Source organism: Natator depressus, chromosome 15 (genome assembly GCF_965152275.1).
Source record: "Natator depressus isolate rNatDep1 chromosome 15, rNatDep2.hap1, whole genome shotgun sequence".
NCBI classification, from domain to species: Eukaryota; Metazoa; Chordata; order Testudines; family Cheloniidae; genus Natator; species Natator depressus.
Window position 1 is genome coordinate 10,467,146 of NC_134248.1, and position 17,106 is coordinate 10,484,251.

The 17,106-nt window shown below is 39.9% G+C and overlaps 1 protein-coding gene across 1 annotated transcript in view; it reads right to left on the bottom strand.

The window, feature by feature from the left end:
• Nucleotides 1–4,844: 4,844 nt before the first annotated feature.
• The window catches only part of GCN1 (GCN1 activator of EIF2AK4), a 61,649-nt gene continuing 49,387 nt past the window's right edge, over nt 4,845–17,106 (bottom strand). Inside the window, exons 50-58 of the mRNA XM_074973255.1 lie at nt 16,796–16,909; nt 16,070–16,300; nt 15,480–15,673; nt 14,825–14,939; nt 13,424–13,520; nt 12,180–12,328; nt 11,207–11,314; nt 8,760–8,978; nt 4,845–5,525 (exon numbers count right to left, since the gene is read on the bottom strand). Of these exons, the coding sequence (XP_074829356.1) occupies nt 5,400–5,525; nt 8,760–8,978; nt 11,207–11,314; nt 12,180–12,328; nt 13,424–13,520; nt 14,825–14,939; nt 15,480–15,673; nt 16,070–16,300; nt 16,796–16,909 (1,353 nt within the window). The 3' untranslated portion in view covers nt 4,845–5,399. The remainder of the gene's footprint in view (nt 5,526–8,759; nt 8,979–11,206; nt 11,315–12,179; nt 12,329–13,423; nt 13,521–14,824; nt 14,940–15,479; nt 15,674–16,069; nt 16,301–16,795; nt 16,910–17,106) is intronic.

Genomic DNA, 17,106 nt, shown 5'->3' on the forward strand with positions numbered 1-17,106 from the left:
TTTAGGCATACACTGCAAAGATGCACTAGCGGGAGGTGAAGAAACAGCTACAATCAATGTCCTAGATACTGCATGTGTCTTCAAAGCAATTACAGGAATGTCAAATTTTGTTTAGCACAGATTCAAGCCAAAATATTGACACAAGTTAGTAGTTCAATAAACTGAGCTGATTACTGGATTTAACCATATGTTTACAATTTATTAACCCTCACAAATACATTACTTATGTGTACTATTTAAAATCGGAACAAGTATAATTAGCACTGAAAAAAAAATACAACCCATGTGTCACTGAGGTAAGTGTCTACAGCTTAGCAAGAGACAGAGGGCCTGGCAAACAAGGAGAATTAAACTGAAAAATGCTGTGACTCATAACATTTGTGAGAAACAGAATGTAGTTGAATCAGTCTTCTACTTGTGTCATTTAGGGGACAGGATTGTTTTACCTTTGAGGATTTTTTTTGTAGTAGGACCATACCATACTTAATGGCCTAAAAGAAACATGATCTGAATTGTAGAGAGGTGCTGAGCACCTGCAGTTCCCATTGATTTCAATGTCTCTGAAATCAGATCAATATGATGTTTCTACAAATGACATGTTTACTGAAAATATAGCTGTTTCTATGCTTACTTCTCAAAATGCTCATGTCATTAAAAAAAAAAGGGTCTGGGTCTGTCTGTGTGATGCTTTTGCCAGGGACAGAACAGGAATGGAGTCTTAGAACTTAGTAAGTAATCTAGCTAGATAGGCGTTAGATTCTGTTTGTTTAAATGGCTGAGAAAATAAGCTGTGCTGAATGGAATGGATATTCCTGTCTTTGTGTCTTTTTGTAACTTAAGGTTTTGCCTAGAGGGATTCTCTGTGTTTTGAATCTAATTATCCTGTAAGGTATTTACCATCCTTTTTTACAGAGGTGATTCTTTTTACTTTTTCTTCTATTAAAATTCTTCTAAGAACCTGATTGTTTTTTCATTGTTCTTAAGATCCAAGGGTTTGGGTCTGTGATCACCTATGCAGATTGGTAAGGATTTTTAATCAAGCCTTCCCCAGGAAGGGGGGTGTAAAGTTTTGGTGAGGATTTTGGGGGGAAAGACGTTTCCAAACGAACTCTGTCCCAATAATAAATACCGGTTAGACATTTGGTGATGGCAGCAAAAGTCCAAGGGCAAAAGGTAAAACAGTTTGTACCTTGGGGAAGTTTTAACCTAAGCTGGTAAAAGTAAGCTTAGGAGGTTTTCATGCAGGTCCCCACATCTGTACCCTAGAGTTCAGAGTGGGGAAGGAACCTTGACAGCTCACTTGCGGGGTTTAAATTTCTTTTACCACACTAGTATGAGGCGGCTCAGATCATGAAGGATCAGAATCTTGTTGCCTTTATTATACATTGCACCTTTAGGATTCTTTTCCTATCACCTATAATGAGACAGATATTATAATAGTACTGCCAGTATTTTCCTATTTGTATGCAGTTAATCAATTACTCTGGAAAAGGCTATTGGATGAATCATGCCCATCAAGGACCAGAAAGGCAGCTCCAGTAGTGAAGGTTTTTGGCACATAAAAACAACTCCCACTGTGTATTTCCCTTTAGCAGTGTCATCAATGCTTGTGATTATAATTACAAATCTTGCACTATTTGGAGTTTTTCGTAAAGCCCCAGTTCCCGGAGTCTTGAGAATCTCAGCTTTAATTTTTTTAAATTAAATTTCAAGACCACATGGTTGTGGAGAAAAGCTTGAAAACATAACCAACGTACATCCCAAATGCTCAAACAACAAGAGGCAAATAAAGCCTCCCAAATGTATTTATTTTTAGTCTTCATAGAGCCTGCCTCGTGATTTTGAATGCTTGGGGCTTGTTAACACCATTACTACTGCAACATGGACATTTCACAACAGTATCAGTTTTACAGAACAGCTTTTCCATAAAATGAGATTCAATTGTTTAGAAATCCAAACATTTGAAGATTTTACACTATCGCCATTTTTTTCTTTTTTCCATTGAAGAAGGATTAAGTATCTTACAAGTTTAAACATCTCTCCCATACATTCCTGTGTGCTTGTCTTGATCTGCATATAGTTCAGCTGCCCCTGACAGTAACTTGGCAGTTCAAGGCTGTTTGTTTAATCAGTGGTAGGAATATCTTCTCTTCCATTGAAGAGTGATTTTTGCAAGACATCTATGTCTGACATGAAATAAATAGTTCTCTCATCTCCAGTTCGCATCAGGTTTACCCACTGATCAGGTTTAATTTCTGTGTTATGGTAAAATTGGTGAGTTTTTATTTCTGGTTGACTATACGTTATCTGTTTATTCATCAAAATGTATTATACATTGTCAGAAACACAAATCAAGATGACTAAAGCCAGCTTTAAACTTTTTTAAAAAATAGTTAAATAGAATATTGAAAGTTACCTTAATCTTCTTAAAAACACAGATGAATTCATAGAGTCTTTCCTGAAATGAGACTGTAGTCATTCACCATATTTTTTCATTTGACACTATACAAGGTGAAAAGTGTATGTAGTGGCTTTAAAATTTAATATTTAATTCCGCCAATAAAAATTGTATCCCTTAATTTACAAGCTACAACATAATGAGAATCATCATAGGTATCCTTCATTGACCATGTCCAACTTTTACTCACATGCCAACAGTAATTTTTAAACTGTAAGTATAATTTTCTTTTAGTTGTTTTTGCAAGTGGAGACTAACATATATAAATCATGAAGAGAGAGTGTGCATGATGTGTGTGTAGGACCAGTGCTCTCAATTACTGAATGATCTAGCCACGCTTCTTTAGGGAATCTGCTGCATTCTCCTCCCTTTTCTGCCTGTCTACTAAAATACATAGGTGCACTTTCAGTACATCCATTGAACATTTTGCTGTCTGCTGTTTTGTACCTTTTGGATGATATTCACTTTTTAAAGTCTGTTTCAGTGCATAACATCTACTAACAAAATACAACTCCATGCATAATGGGTGAAATTCACTCTAATGCAGTGAGCCTGCAAAAAACCTCAGCATTTAGGCCCTTCACAGCACTAGGGTGAATTTCACCCTTTTATGACTATGTTTAGTCATGTTCATTAATTTCTGTTCATTCAAGAAACATACAATTCACCAACTTTTACCAAAACAAAATAGAAACATGATATAGAATAAAGTCACCATAGGGGAGTCAAATAATTAAATTATATAGCACACATCTCATCCTGCAGGATCACAAATCATATGATGGACACTTTAGGGGAGAGTAAGATCATTTTGTCAGATTTTGAAGCAATACACTCTTGAACAGAAAAACCCAACCCTCCAAAAAGGCCACCCTAGGGGATATTTCTTTCTATTTTAGTATCTGTTTTTAATTCCTGACTAAGTTTCAGTATTGGTATGGTCCAGATCATCAAGCCCTTTCCTACTTACTCCCATCATCATGGCAGCTACAGAAGATCAGCCTTCCAAGGGAAGCAGTGGGGGCAAAAGATCTATCTGGCTTTAAGATTAAACTCGATAAGTTTATGGAGGAGATGGTATGATGGGATAACATGGTTTTGGTAATTAAATATTCATGGTAAATAGGCCTAATGGCCTGTGATAGGATGTTAGATGGGGTGGGATCTGAGTTACTCAGGAAAGAATTTTCTGTAGTATCTGGCTGGTGAATCTTGCCCATATGCTCAGGGTTTAGCTGATCGCCAAATTTGGGGTCGGGAAGGAATTTTCCTCCAAGGCAGATTGGAAGAGGCCCTGAAGGTTTTTTGCCTTCCTCTGTAGCATGGGGCACAGGTCACTTGCTGGAGGATTCTCTGCTCCTTGAAGTTTTAAACCACAATTTGAGGACTTCAATAGCTCAGACATAGGTGAGAGGTTTTTTGCAGGAGTGGATGGGTGAAATTCTGTGGCCATTCAGGAGGTCAGACTAGATGATCATAATGGTCCCTTCTGACCTTAGTATCTATGAATCAGCATTAATAACTACATGGGATTACTCCAGATTGTATGATCAGATAAACATCATCAATGTATGGGACTAAACACACTTATGCATTCATCCTGATTTGAGCCCATAAATTTCATTGCTTTTTGAGGAGTCAAAGCAGTCTCTTTTCATATTTCAAAATAAAGTTCTTAGTGCTCTGCATTTCTTAGGCTTCGCCATTTTTTATCTGATAAAATAGATATGGTTTAAACAATCTTAGAGAACACAAAAATCTCACTTTATCTTCCAAAAATACCGCAGCTTCCTGCTACCAGAGCTTTCTGATGTCTCTCTGTATATGGAGCCAACAGTATTGGTGAACTATAAATTCCTGAAGTGGATCTTGCTAGATGAATAACTCTGAGATCAGAGTTCAATGACCAGAAAAATGACCCCCCCCCCCCCCAAAAAAATCAATCTTGTTAAAACTAGTACTAATCTTAATTCACTACCAAGTGTTAGAGGTCACAAAAGTGGAGGCCTGTTATGTTCAACAGTTGGGCAACTGAAGACGGTATGTTCAAGATGCCACTGACCAACAGAATTGTGGGAGTTAGGGAATGTAGTTACTGAGTTGAAATCAATACTTGTCAGGTTTTTTTAAAATTGTGTTAGTCTTGCCTTGGTTCCAAACCCCCCAGCTTGTTTCAATATTGGAAAGGTCTTTTGTTCATTGCAATGTTATGTACACTAAAAAAAATTAGTGCTCCAAATATCTCTTGAAAAAAATGGCTCAAAAAGTACACGCATCATGGGAAAACTTTTCCCATATACCTGGCATAAGATGGCTCTACATTTAGACAATATACTTTTGTAGAAAGAAAAATGCTTTCATCATCAGGATTAAATTCAAAGCCTTTATTAAACGTTCCATCTTCAAGCAATCTGCATTTAATCCCCCTTTTGCATTTGAAATTTCTAAGGCTATTTTAAATAGTAGTTTTACAGGGATTTTCAGTCTTCAGAACCACCACAAGTTAGTACACAAAAACATTACGTTTTAACTTTCACAGATTTCTATTTCCTCTGCACAAGATCTGTGGAAAAGACCAGTGTAAGCTCCTTTACTAGAGCTTTTACACATTTCTGAGAAGGAAACGGGTTTCACGCACAGGCTTGATGCTCAGGACACACCTCACAATCAGCTATAATTAACTGATACTGATTGGTATGACGGTCTCTTGTGCATTCAGTTTCAAAAAGGGGACCAAATTTTCAATTTTTAGTGAATGTAGGTCTAATTAAGGCTATTCTGGTATATTTTTGATATTAAAATACTCTCTGGGAGCCCTTTTCATAAGCCCCCATCAGAATTAACATATTTTCAAAAATGAAAACATTTAACATTGGTTTTTGAGTTGAAATGCTGATGCAGCTGTTGGTTCAGTGTTTTCTTTTTTTTGGGATCTTAAATATCACGTCAATATAGTGTCATCGATCTGTTCAACAGAATCGGCCTGGCTGGCAAGCTTCTTCAGAGATCTCCTGCAGCTCTCATTCAGCAGCTCCAGACTGGCAGCATCTAGGATCTTGGAGACAGACTATGGAAAGAGGAAGAAGATAATACCAATAAAAGCATTCACTCCTAATGCTATATTAGCCCTTATCTATTTTTTTCTATGCCCAAAAAAAGCATTAAAAAAATTCAGTATCTTACAGGGTGTGTGAGAACATAAAAAACACTGGCTAAATTTATACCCAAATTTACAGCTGTATTGAAGAAAACTCTTGTAATTCTTCTCCCAATAGAGCTAATGAATAAAATTTAGTTAGGAGTCAAACATAAAAATCTTGCTTTTCATACATAACTGATCTGTCTAGCTTCTTGCATTCAAGGTTCTACCTCTTTATAATTAAACAGGTGTGCATTTTTAATTTTTTTTTTAGGACTAGAATTGAGAGTTTAACAACATCCTTGGTATGGAGAGCAAGATTCAGGGTTACAGACTAAATAAAACCTGTTTGGAAATACTCAACATTGCCACAAATTCTTCTGGTTAAGTCTAATATGAACAGATGAGAATACCACTAGACACAAAGCTCTCTGCAATTGTATATTGTATAATTTACGAACGAACAAAAATGCTCTGAGAAACTACAGGCCCATTCATTTGACCTCAATTGTATGCAAGGTCTTAAAACAAATTTTGAAAGAGAAATTAGTTAAGGACATACAGGTAAATGGAAATTGGCATAAAATACAACATGGTTTTATCAAAGGTAGATTGTGCTAGACTACCCTGATCTCTTTTTTTGATAAAATAACCAATTTTCTAGACAAAGGAAATACAGTAGATATAATCTATCTGGATTTCAGTAAGCCATTTGATACAGTTCCACATGAGAAATTATTAGTTAAATTGGAGAAGATGGAGATTAAAACAAGAATTAAAAAGTAGGTAAGGAACTGGTTAAAGAGAAGACTACAGCGGGCCATGCTGAAAGGTGACTTGTCAGACTGGAGCGAGGTTACTAGTGGAGATTCTTAGGGATCAGTCTTGGGACCAATCTTATTTCACATTTTCATTAATGACCTTGGCAAAAAAGGTGGAGTGTACTAATAAATTTGCAGATGACAAAAAGTTGGGAAGTATTGTCAATGGAGGATGACTGGAATATTATACAAGAAGATTTGGATGACTTTGAAAACTGGAGTAATAGAAATAGGATTAAATTTAATAGTGCAAAGTCATGCATTTAGGGCCAACAACAAGAATTTTTGCTATAAACTGGGATGCATTGGAAGTGACAGGAGGAGGAAGAGGAGGGTGGAGATGGATGACAGGAGAGAGATCACTTGATCATTACCTGTTAGGTTCACTCCCTCTGGGGCACCTAGCATTGGCCACTGTCAGTAGACAGGATAGTGGGCTGGATGGACCTTTGGTCTGACCCAGTATGGCCATTCTTATGTTCTTATGACCTGGGTGTATTGGTTGATCAAAGGATGACTATTGGCTGCCAGTGTGATGCAGCCGTGAAGAAGGCCAATGCAGTCTTCGCATCAGACATGGTATTTCCAGGAAGTATTATCTTTGGACAAGGGTAGTGGTGAGATCTCATCTGGGATACTGTGTGCAATTCTGGTCTCCCATGTTTAAGAAAGATGAATTCAAACTGGAACAGGTGCAGAGAAGGGCTACTAGTACGATCAGAGGAAAGGTGAACCTAGCTAACAAGAGGAGACTTATGGAGCTGGGCTTGTTTAGCTTAAACAAATGAAGGCTGAGGGGAGGCGCTCTATATCTACAGCAGAGGGATAAACACCAGGGAGATAGAGGAGTTATTTAAGTTAAGTGCCAATGTTGATGCAAGAACAAATGGATATAAAACTGGCCACCAACAAATTTAGGCTAGAAATTAGACCACGTTTCTAACCATCAGAGGAGTGAAGTTCTGGAACAGCCTTCCAAGGCGAGAAGAGGGGGCAAAAAAACCCGAACTTGTTTCAAGACTGAGCTTGATAAGTTTAGGGAGGGGATGGTATGATGGAACTGCCTACAATGGTACATGGTCCATCTGTGACTGCGAGTAGCAAATATCCTCAACTGCCAGAAATGGGACACTAGATGGGGAGGACTGAGTTACTACAGAGAATTCTCTCTCAGGTGTCTGGCTGGTGAGTCTCACCCATATGCTCTGATCATCATATTTGGGGTTAGGAAGGGATTTTCTCCCAGGTTATACTGGCAGAGACTCTAGGTGTTTTTCGCCTTCCTCTGCAGCGTCAGACACAGGTCACTTGCTGGTTTGAATTAGAGTAAATGGTGGATTCTCTGTAACTTGAAATCTTTAAATTTCTGTGGCCTATGATGTGCAGTTCAGACTACAACAGAGGTCCTCAAAGTGTAGGGCATGGAGAACCATCGGGTGGGGAGGGAACGCTCTGGCGCTCCCCCCACTCAGCTCTGCTCAGGTCCCACCCCTAGCCATGGCTCCGCTCCCGGCCCCACGCCATCCCCCAGCCTGGGCCACAGCTCTGCTCCGGCACCAGACCCACCCCTAGCTGCGGCCCCAGCCTCAGTCCCCTTACCCATCTGCATCCCTCTCAACCGCCACCCACCGCCATGGCCCAGCTCCCAGCGGGGTATGTGTGGGGGTGTGACCCTCAAATGTTTGGGGACCACTAGACTAAATGATTATGATGATCCCTTCTGGCCTTAAAGTCTATGAATTTCAAACAAGAAACACACAAAGAAAAATTCTTACACACTTACAAGCACATCAAAGCATTTCAGCTGGTTCCACAAATTCAGACATAAGCACTAAATAAAAATACCTTAGAGCTGGAAAAGAATTCTGGACATTGACACGCAAAGGAGTATTTCATCCATCCTACAACAGCCCATAGCGCAACTACTACAGAAATATGTTCATATACAGATGACCCTTATTACAATCAACAGCATGGCAAAGCCTAATAGCATTCTGAAGATGTGGCTGTTAATTGTTGGGTACAGAGGGGAAGTTAGCTTGATGCATTTTAGTAATATATATTACAGCATTGTAACCATGTATGCCCAAGATAGCCAAGTGGAGAAATATGGAAGTTTGGATGAGAATATTGATCTAGGATGAAGAATTAGATGCTAACCCAAGAAACATTCCCCATTCCACCCGCCCCACATCCATCATTTGTAATATTTTATACCGCAAGAGATTCATTTATATATTCAAAGATAAAAGGCTCCACCCACAACAATATTTAGGATACTCGTATGCAACACAACATGATATGGCCTTCCACTAGGTAGCAAAGTGTTTCTTGTTCATACCTGAAGCACTTCTTCGCCCTCTCTCATCTTCAGGAGGTTAACTATGGCTTGGTCACTGTAGGCCCTCACACTGGTGTTTTTGTCTTTTGTATTGTCCAGAAGTGCTTTGAGGATTGGTTTAATTGTTTGAGGATCCATAGAGGGGAGGTGATTTTTATTCGCCCACCAGATCATCTTTTCTGCAATTAACTTGATGTCACTGGATGGATTCTGGAGACACTGATTGAGACACAAAGACATCCTTAATTTCAATTTACCTTTTTGATAGGGAAGCTAAAGACTACAAGCACAGATAGAACTGCAGATGCCCCTCAGTCTCCCCACAGTACATTTCTGTTTTTCATTATCTACCAACAAGTTTAAGCAAACTGTTAAATGAGAATAAGTCAGGATTGTAACTTGACAACAATACACCTTTTTAAAATAAAAGTTTTGCAGCTTGTGGTTGTCTGCAGGTCCTGTGGTTTCCCTGCAGCTACTTCAGGAAACAGCAATGACCACTAGCACAGCAACAGTTGAGAATTTGAGTGTTTCCATTAAATGTCCTCTTTTTGGTCGTTTTCATTTTCCAGTAAAAGCCTGGGACCGTCTGAAGCCTGACATGTCAGAGCAGTGGCTATGGGTCACCGTTGCCTTTTTTAAATGAGTTTTACAACCTTTAATTTTTAATATGAACTTGCCCCTTCTGTTCTTTTTAACCTTAACCAATTTATAATTTACTGTGCACCACACTGGTTTTATCACAATATTCATGTGTATTAACAGCATATTTATACCACAGTACATGATAACGTGTCATACAAATTAAATGTAAGGGCTACAAATGTTGGATGTCTACTACTTTCTGATATGCTTTCACATAACAGGAGCTGCTTTGAAGCCACTGTGGTCTATATCATGTGTAGGGCCCTACCAAATTCAGGGCCATGACAAAAACACGTCATGGACTGTGAAATCTGGTCTTTTGTGTGCTTTTACCCTATATTATACATATTTCACAGGGGAGACCAGTGTTTCTCAAATTGGGGATCGTGACCCAAAAGAAAGTTTGCGGGGGGGGGGGGGGGGGGGGTTGAAAGGTTATTTTAGGCGGGTTGTGGTATTGCCACCCTTACTTCTGCCAGCCGTCAGAGCTGGGTGGCTGGAGAGCGATGGCTGTTGACCGGGCGTCCAGCTCTGAAGGCGGCGCCCCACCAACAGCTGCGCAGAAGTAAGGGTCGCGGTACTGCCACCCTACTACAATAACCTTGAGACCCCCTGACAACTCTTTCTTGGGTCAGGACCCACACAATTACAAAACCATGAAATTTCAGATTTAAATAGCTGAAACCATGAAACTTATGATTTTTTAAATCCTATGACCATGAAATTGACTGAAATAGACCGTGAATTTGGTAGGGCCCTAATCATGTGCTTCAGAGCTTTTAAATTAAAAAGAAAGGAAAAAAAACCTGAAAACAAAAATAAATGCCTTTATTGCCAATTAAAGGTGACTGGCAAAGAAAACAATTGGGCTTGTGTCTTTTTTCATTTTTTGCTTCTTTATGTTGTATAAAAAAAAGTCCTGAGAGGTTTTTTTTTTTTTCCAATGAAAAAGGGGCAAGAGGGCTTCTGCTTGGTTTTCACATTAGAAATTCAGCTCCTGTCTACCCTGGTAAAAAGGTGACGCATTAAGAAACTGAAACCAGAGCAACAGAGAGAAAGGGATTTTTAGATTTTTTAAAACTCTGGTTTGCCTGAGGTTTTTTGTTAGTATCTATTTAACGTCAGTGACGGACATTGTAGAGAAAAGACATCTTTGTTAGCATCCCCGCCTCTTTAATAAGAAAAGAGGTGAGAGCTGCAAAACGTGGGAAGTGCTGCACCAAAACCAGGGAAGGAGAGTTGACATTCTGGATATTTCCTAGGTTTTAAAAAAAAGGCAGACATATTAAAAGGGGGGAAAAGGCATTTTCACGTCCTCCTCATACAGCAAGCAGCAGCAAAAAAATTACAAAAGCTCAATTTTTCTTTTACTTATTCCTTTATAAGTCACCATTATTGCAACATGTATATTATGTACCTGCTATCTATCTGCACTAGTAAAAGTATAACCAGGTAGGTGAAGGTTTGAGTGTAAAGCCTCTTTTTTTGTGGTGTTAACAGTATCTGAACATACACAGGCTTCTAAAAACTAAAAAATATCAAAAACCATTTTGTTTGTACTTTGTTGCAGACAAATCTAGATGCTCAAGCACCCCAGGGTTCACAGATTCAAAATACAAGATGTCCAAGTTTACTGCTTTTACTTTATATTACAACTAGTAGTGAGAGTTTAATTGACCAAACCATCAACTGGCCAATGACCCTCTGCAGCTGACCCCAATACAGGCCACATTCCACTGGTTACGGTCATTGCAGAATAGTTCAGGTAGCACAAAACTTAAATGACACATTCCTGGGCTCACCTTAATAAAGAGGTTGGCAAGTTTGGGAGGCAGATTTCCTCCTTCTGTTTCTAAGTGGTATTTCATAAGAAAACCCATTCCTCTGATACCACTAACTGCAATGGGGATCTGCAGCACAAAGAGAACCAGGGCATTTTTGTTATTACAATTATTACAATAGTGTGTAGAGGCCTCTCTGTGCTCGGTACTGTACATGCACAGAGTAAGAGCGAGTCCCTGCCTTGACGAGCTTACAGTCTAACAGACAAGACAGATAAACGAAAGGAGGGGAAACGGAGGCAGAGAGAGGTCAAATTACTTGCCCAAGGTCGCACAGCAGGTCAGTAGAAGAGCAAAGAATAGAAATCATATATCCGGAATCCCATCGCTAAGGATTACACTGCCTCTCAAAGCTAAATATGCACAACTATTACTTTATCTTTCCTAAGTATTAATTAGTCACATCATGATGGTCAGCCTACATACAGACCTTCTTCATAAGATGAAAGAGCCCCTCATTCCCTAGTAATTCTAGTCCTAACTTGAGCACTTATCATAGGAGGATCAGATAGTTGTGTGTTCATGCTGAAACTGCTTCAGCAATGTAAACAACTTTCACTGAAGTAAGTTCAGAGGAAAGAGGAATGAGCCTGTATTTGAAGTGCTTTCCAAACATGCTCTGGGTTCAGCACATTAAATGAACTCCAGTAGTGTGAAATTTAAAATGTAGACAATGAAGAGCACTTTCAACAACTTACACACCATCACACACCAACCACTTCCAGGGACAGTGGAAATCAGATGAGAATCGGAATAATCAAGGAGCTCAAGTGCAGAACTCTCTCTTTGTTCATGGTACCTTCCTCAGAGTGCGGCTGAGGGCTGTCCCAGTTTTATTGGGTAGCACTGAGAGTCTGCAAAGCTTTAAACTGTTTACAGTGCAACAGACAGAGCTCTTGGAAAATGCTCTGGATGGCCTTCAGATAGTGCTTACCCTGTCTGCCGTGGCATTGCTCAGGATCCTCTCCTGAACGCTGTTATAGTATTTGGGGGCACATAGTCTGCTGGGAGCTACCTTTATAGCCACAGACAGTGCAAGGCTCTGTCCATGCCTCACCATCCAATCAATCCCAGAGACATCCGCTGCAAGAGGGAGAGAGCAATATTGAGCCTTGCTACCCAGTATACCAGATATAAATGAGTTTTGTCATCTGTCTGTTTTCATAAAAATAAACAAACACTTCAATAATACCTTGCTTAGAAGCTCTATGCAAACATTAACATTAAACCCAACAACTCTATCATGAGAGACCCATTTTGCAGCTATGGAAACTGGAACAAAGAAGCGACTTATTTTAAGGCTACAAAATGAGTCTGGCATAGCTGTGGATTCAATTTAGCAGTTCCTGGTTCCCAGCCCCATGCTCATCCCATTGCCTCGGATGATCTCAATTAGGTATTATTCTCTGACATGTAACAATTTAAAAATGTAAAGGATCTTGTCATCATTAGTGAAGCTACATCTCTTCAATGAAATAAACACATTTACCGGCAATTCACAGATTCATAGCAACCAATCACTAGATTCCCATTTTAATTCCACAGAGTGGAATGCTATAGTAATGCCCCCAAACCACTAACCGTTCCAGGAGAATAAAGGTTTTTGCCAGAAACCGGGACAATGGAGTTAATTCTCCAAGAGCAGTTAGAAGTCTTAGGGCATTAATATTCCACGATCTTTCAATGTTACAGCCAAACGACACAAAAAGTGGCAGCTGTTTCAAAACTGGCTATAAAAATGTATTTTTACAGTACACAGGTTTCTAACCTTTTTGGTCTGCTGCATCAGTCTGCTACACTAAGACCTCAGCTGTACATGTTAGTGTCTATAGCTTCTCCATTCAACTCTGCATGTTCTATGTATCCCCAATTCAACTCTGCCTGCCCTTTGGGTAATGGAGCACTGACTGCCTCAAATTACAGGAGTAATCCAAGGCCCCACTGCGGATGAGAGTGCATACTAATGAATGGGAGACTAGCAGAGGAATGTGCAATAGAGGCCCTAGAATAGAGGCTCAACATTAAGAATCGAGAACACAAGTCACGAAAGCCTGTGGGACCAGTGATTGAAAGTGCTACTCTATAGTACTTAGGCCCTTCTCCACAGTTTAAGATTTCATAATTAATAAAACGTCCTGTTTATTTCAGAACACATTTACAACTATCTGCTAGACATACCCAATAAGTGTTGCTGCAGAACAGTGCTGAGCTCCTCTTCTGACAGAAATGCACACAGCTCTGCTAGACAGCCAGCTGACGCCATGCGGGTAGCATCCTACAAAGGAAAGGAGGGGGAGAAAGGCAAAGATTAGAAGCGTTTGATACACATTGCCTTCTCAATGGAAATTGTCTAAGTGACAAAAGAAGCTCTGAAACAAAAACACAAAGGAAAATGAAGATTTCACAACCAGCTCCCCACCCCCACCATTTGTTGATTTCAGTCAACTCCAAGTTTTCTTGTACACTGCAGTAGAATTTAAAATCAAGCCCACAGCCAAAATGGTCAGCTCAGTGCAAAGTATAGCACCACTGACTTGATGTAAGCATTGAGTTATACACATGGAAAACACATTGGCTTTCACCTTTGTGATTTAAGAGAGCCTTTTGTGGACATGGAAAGCTCAAATTCTTGATTTACAGGCTCGGAAACGCAGCAGTGGTGCCTGCTGTCCGCCTGCAAAATGTCTTTTTGCAGTGAAGATGCCCTGCTTCAAAACTTTTAAAACCCGTTGTTACTTTAGCTTGCCAAAATGATGAGTTTGCCATTGCAATTCTCCACACATTGATTGGATTGGTCCTGCTTTGAGCAGGGGGTTGGACTAGATGACCTCCTGAGGTCCCTTTCAACCCTGATATTCTATGATATTTACATTGCAATGAGAATTTTTCCATCTCTAACATGCCAGCAACCTGTGTTTTACAGATGTAGAATAAGGGGGCAGTCGCTACAGAATGTGAATTTTGATTTTGCGGTGCAATGCTATGTTGGTTCCAGAGTAAGTGTTGCAATCTGCCATATGCAGCACATGCCTCTTTAAAACTGGATAATTTCTTTGTCAGTGAGAATGTAACCCCTCCGAAAAAAGGGAACTCCATAACCACACTGAGGTTATCTATACTGACGGAGATGTTAAGACTTCACATATGCTTTTACAGTGCAGCTGGGATATTTCCTACCTTCGGCTGATGGTAAGTGAATAGTTTTTAGCTGCCTCAACAAATATGTTGGTGAGGAACAGAAGGTCAAACACACAAAGCAGCCAAGGAAACACTCATTTCACAAAATTTAGGAGTTACAATAGATTTACCAGGGACGTATCTTATTCCTGAATAAAATTTGCTTCTCAGTCAACATACTGTAAGGTGTTGAAGCGATTTCAGTTTTACAGATTAAATTCCGTTTAGCGAGCAATGCAGAGCTTCAGTCTGCTTTTACAGAAGCTCTCTTTCCAGTGTATTATTAGTAACTCCTCCAGGAAGCTATTTTAGGAAACAATTCTGTTAGAAAGCTCAGCGTTTAAATTAAAAAACAAACACAGAGTGCATGAGACGTCCCCCACGGGCCCTTTGCAGCAATACCTCATCATGTCCCAGGATTCCGAGAAGCGCTGTGGTGATGGTCTTCCTAACTGTTGCGTCCACTTTAGCACCAGCTCCTTGCGTTACAAATCGCAGCGCTTGCAGCATGGTGTCTCTGCAGTGAACAACCACAAGTTACAATTCAAGACTGCAGTTTTCCCGGAACAGAATGTCAACAAAGAACAAGGAGCTGGCTGCCAACAACAGATTCACATACACAATGAATAGCACAAAGGTGGGTGTGCCTAAATTTGAAGGGGATGGAGCTTCTCTAAGGGCAGGAAACCATCAGCACCAAACAATGCCTGCATTGGTTCACATCTGATTGTCATGCTTACTGCTGGGAAGGGTCTTTGGCCATTCACAAAGAGAAAATCTTCTCTAGTACGAGGCTCATTTCTTAGGGAGCTGAGCATTTTACTGATAGGTGGACTTATTCTTGGAACTAGGAAAAAATACCAAGTCCATATGGACTGAAACAAATGCTAAATAGGAAACAAACTATTGGAGTCTTTCATAGTATTTATATAACCTTGGCTTCTGCTCTACAGACAACTAATCTCTGATGTTAATTGAGTGTTTTTAAAAAGTTAAACTTGCCTTTCTTCCCACTACTGCCAAGTAGTTCATGCCCTGCCCATTTTCCACAGCTTACCTGATGCTAGAATCCCCACTGGAACGGATCCCATTCAACAGCTCAGTAAAAAGAGGATCCACTTTAATATGGATGGCAATCAATTTACCGAGTGCATCAGCAGCCTTAAGGCGTACAGCACGGTTTGAATCTTGTAGCGCTTTGGTGAAGGTAGTCTGTAGCTGAGGCAGGAATGGTTTCAGGGCAATCCCAACCTGTATAGGCAGAGATTTAGGTGGTGGGAGGGAATCACGTGCACTCAAATGTGAAACAAAAACTAGACAGGAAAGATCAAAAAAAGTGTGGTCTCTTCTAACAGCACTTAGATATAAATGATAAAATCAGCACTTGCCCATCCAGATAAAGAATCTCCCTAACACACAGCTAAAAAAAAATGGGAAAGTCATGCTCGGACTGAATTCAGTTGTCAGAAAGCAGAGAATTAAGCACTGAAGGTTTTCACACCCATGACATGAGTATTCTTTGTAACTAAACATGGTACACAAAAGCCCAGTGCAACTTGGTTACGTAGAGAAGGTTAACAGATCTGGAGAGTTCAGACTTGACAAAAAGGAAAAACAAAGAAGTTTACCAGTGATTTGGAATCTTACCTTGGCCAACAGAAGGCTTAATGTTTCAAGCAAAGCCACCTTGACATTCCAACTGAACCGATCTCCCAATATCCGAATAAGTGGTCCAGTAATGCTCACGACAGAGGGTTTCAGGGCTTCAGCAGAGGTCAGTTTAATAACTAGTCCTAAGGCCTTTGCAGCTTCCTCTTTCTGCTCTGGGTTACCAGTTAGAACTCCCTCCCGCAGCACCGGAAGAATAGAAGTCACTCCCTGTCACAGGAATCAAACAAGAAAACAAGAACCAACAATGCAGACAACACCTAACCTACTTTCCCCCGACTTCCCACTGGAAGTGCAAGCTTGGAAATATCTTATCAATTTCCTACTGATCTTTATTTCCATTAGAAGTACTTTTGCTCAGTTTGATTTCATGCAGTTATGCCTTACTAAACTGCTCGCTGCTTAGTAAATTTTAATCCTGAAAGATTTGGCAGAGAAGTCCAGTTTCACACTTCCACCAAAAAGACAACTAATATGACTCATGTGCATTATAGAGTTGTCAAATAGTTAGTTACAACAGAAACCCAAACTGGGGTATCAAGTAACAGCAGTAACCTATAGAAAGTCTCTACACCTAAAAGTTTGGAATGCTCCAGTGTTACAATATTCTGATAGCTACAAAAATCACATTAACTAGGTTACTGGAAAGAAACAACAGTATTATTGTGGTAAATCACAGCCCCACACTACACACTTATTGTTTACCTTCTTTGGAATACAGAATCCTGGCATGTATTCTCCTTTGGCTTCATTCCCTACCATACGAATATCCCTATGCAGATCCTCAATGAGGGCAAGCTGGTTCCCAGCATCTAATTTCTGTAGGAGTGACAGAAAGGGCAAAGATGTGTAACAGCATTAATCACCACAATTTTTGAATTCCTCTCATGTTTACCAAGAGATAAGCCACTGCTATCTATGCCCACTCTCTCTGAATGTCTGACTTTTCATATATACTACTACTAGTCTAGTGCAGTCCTCAAAATACTACAATCTTTGCAAAAATAGAAAAGGAG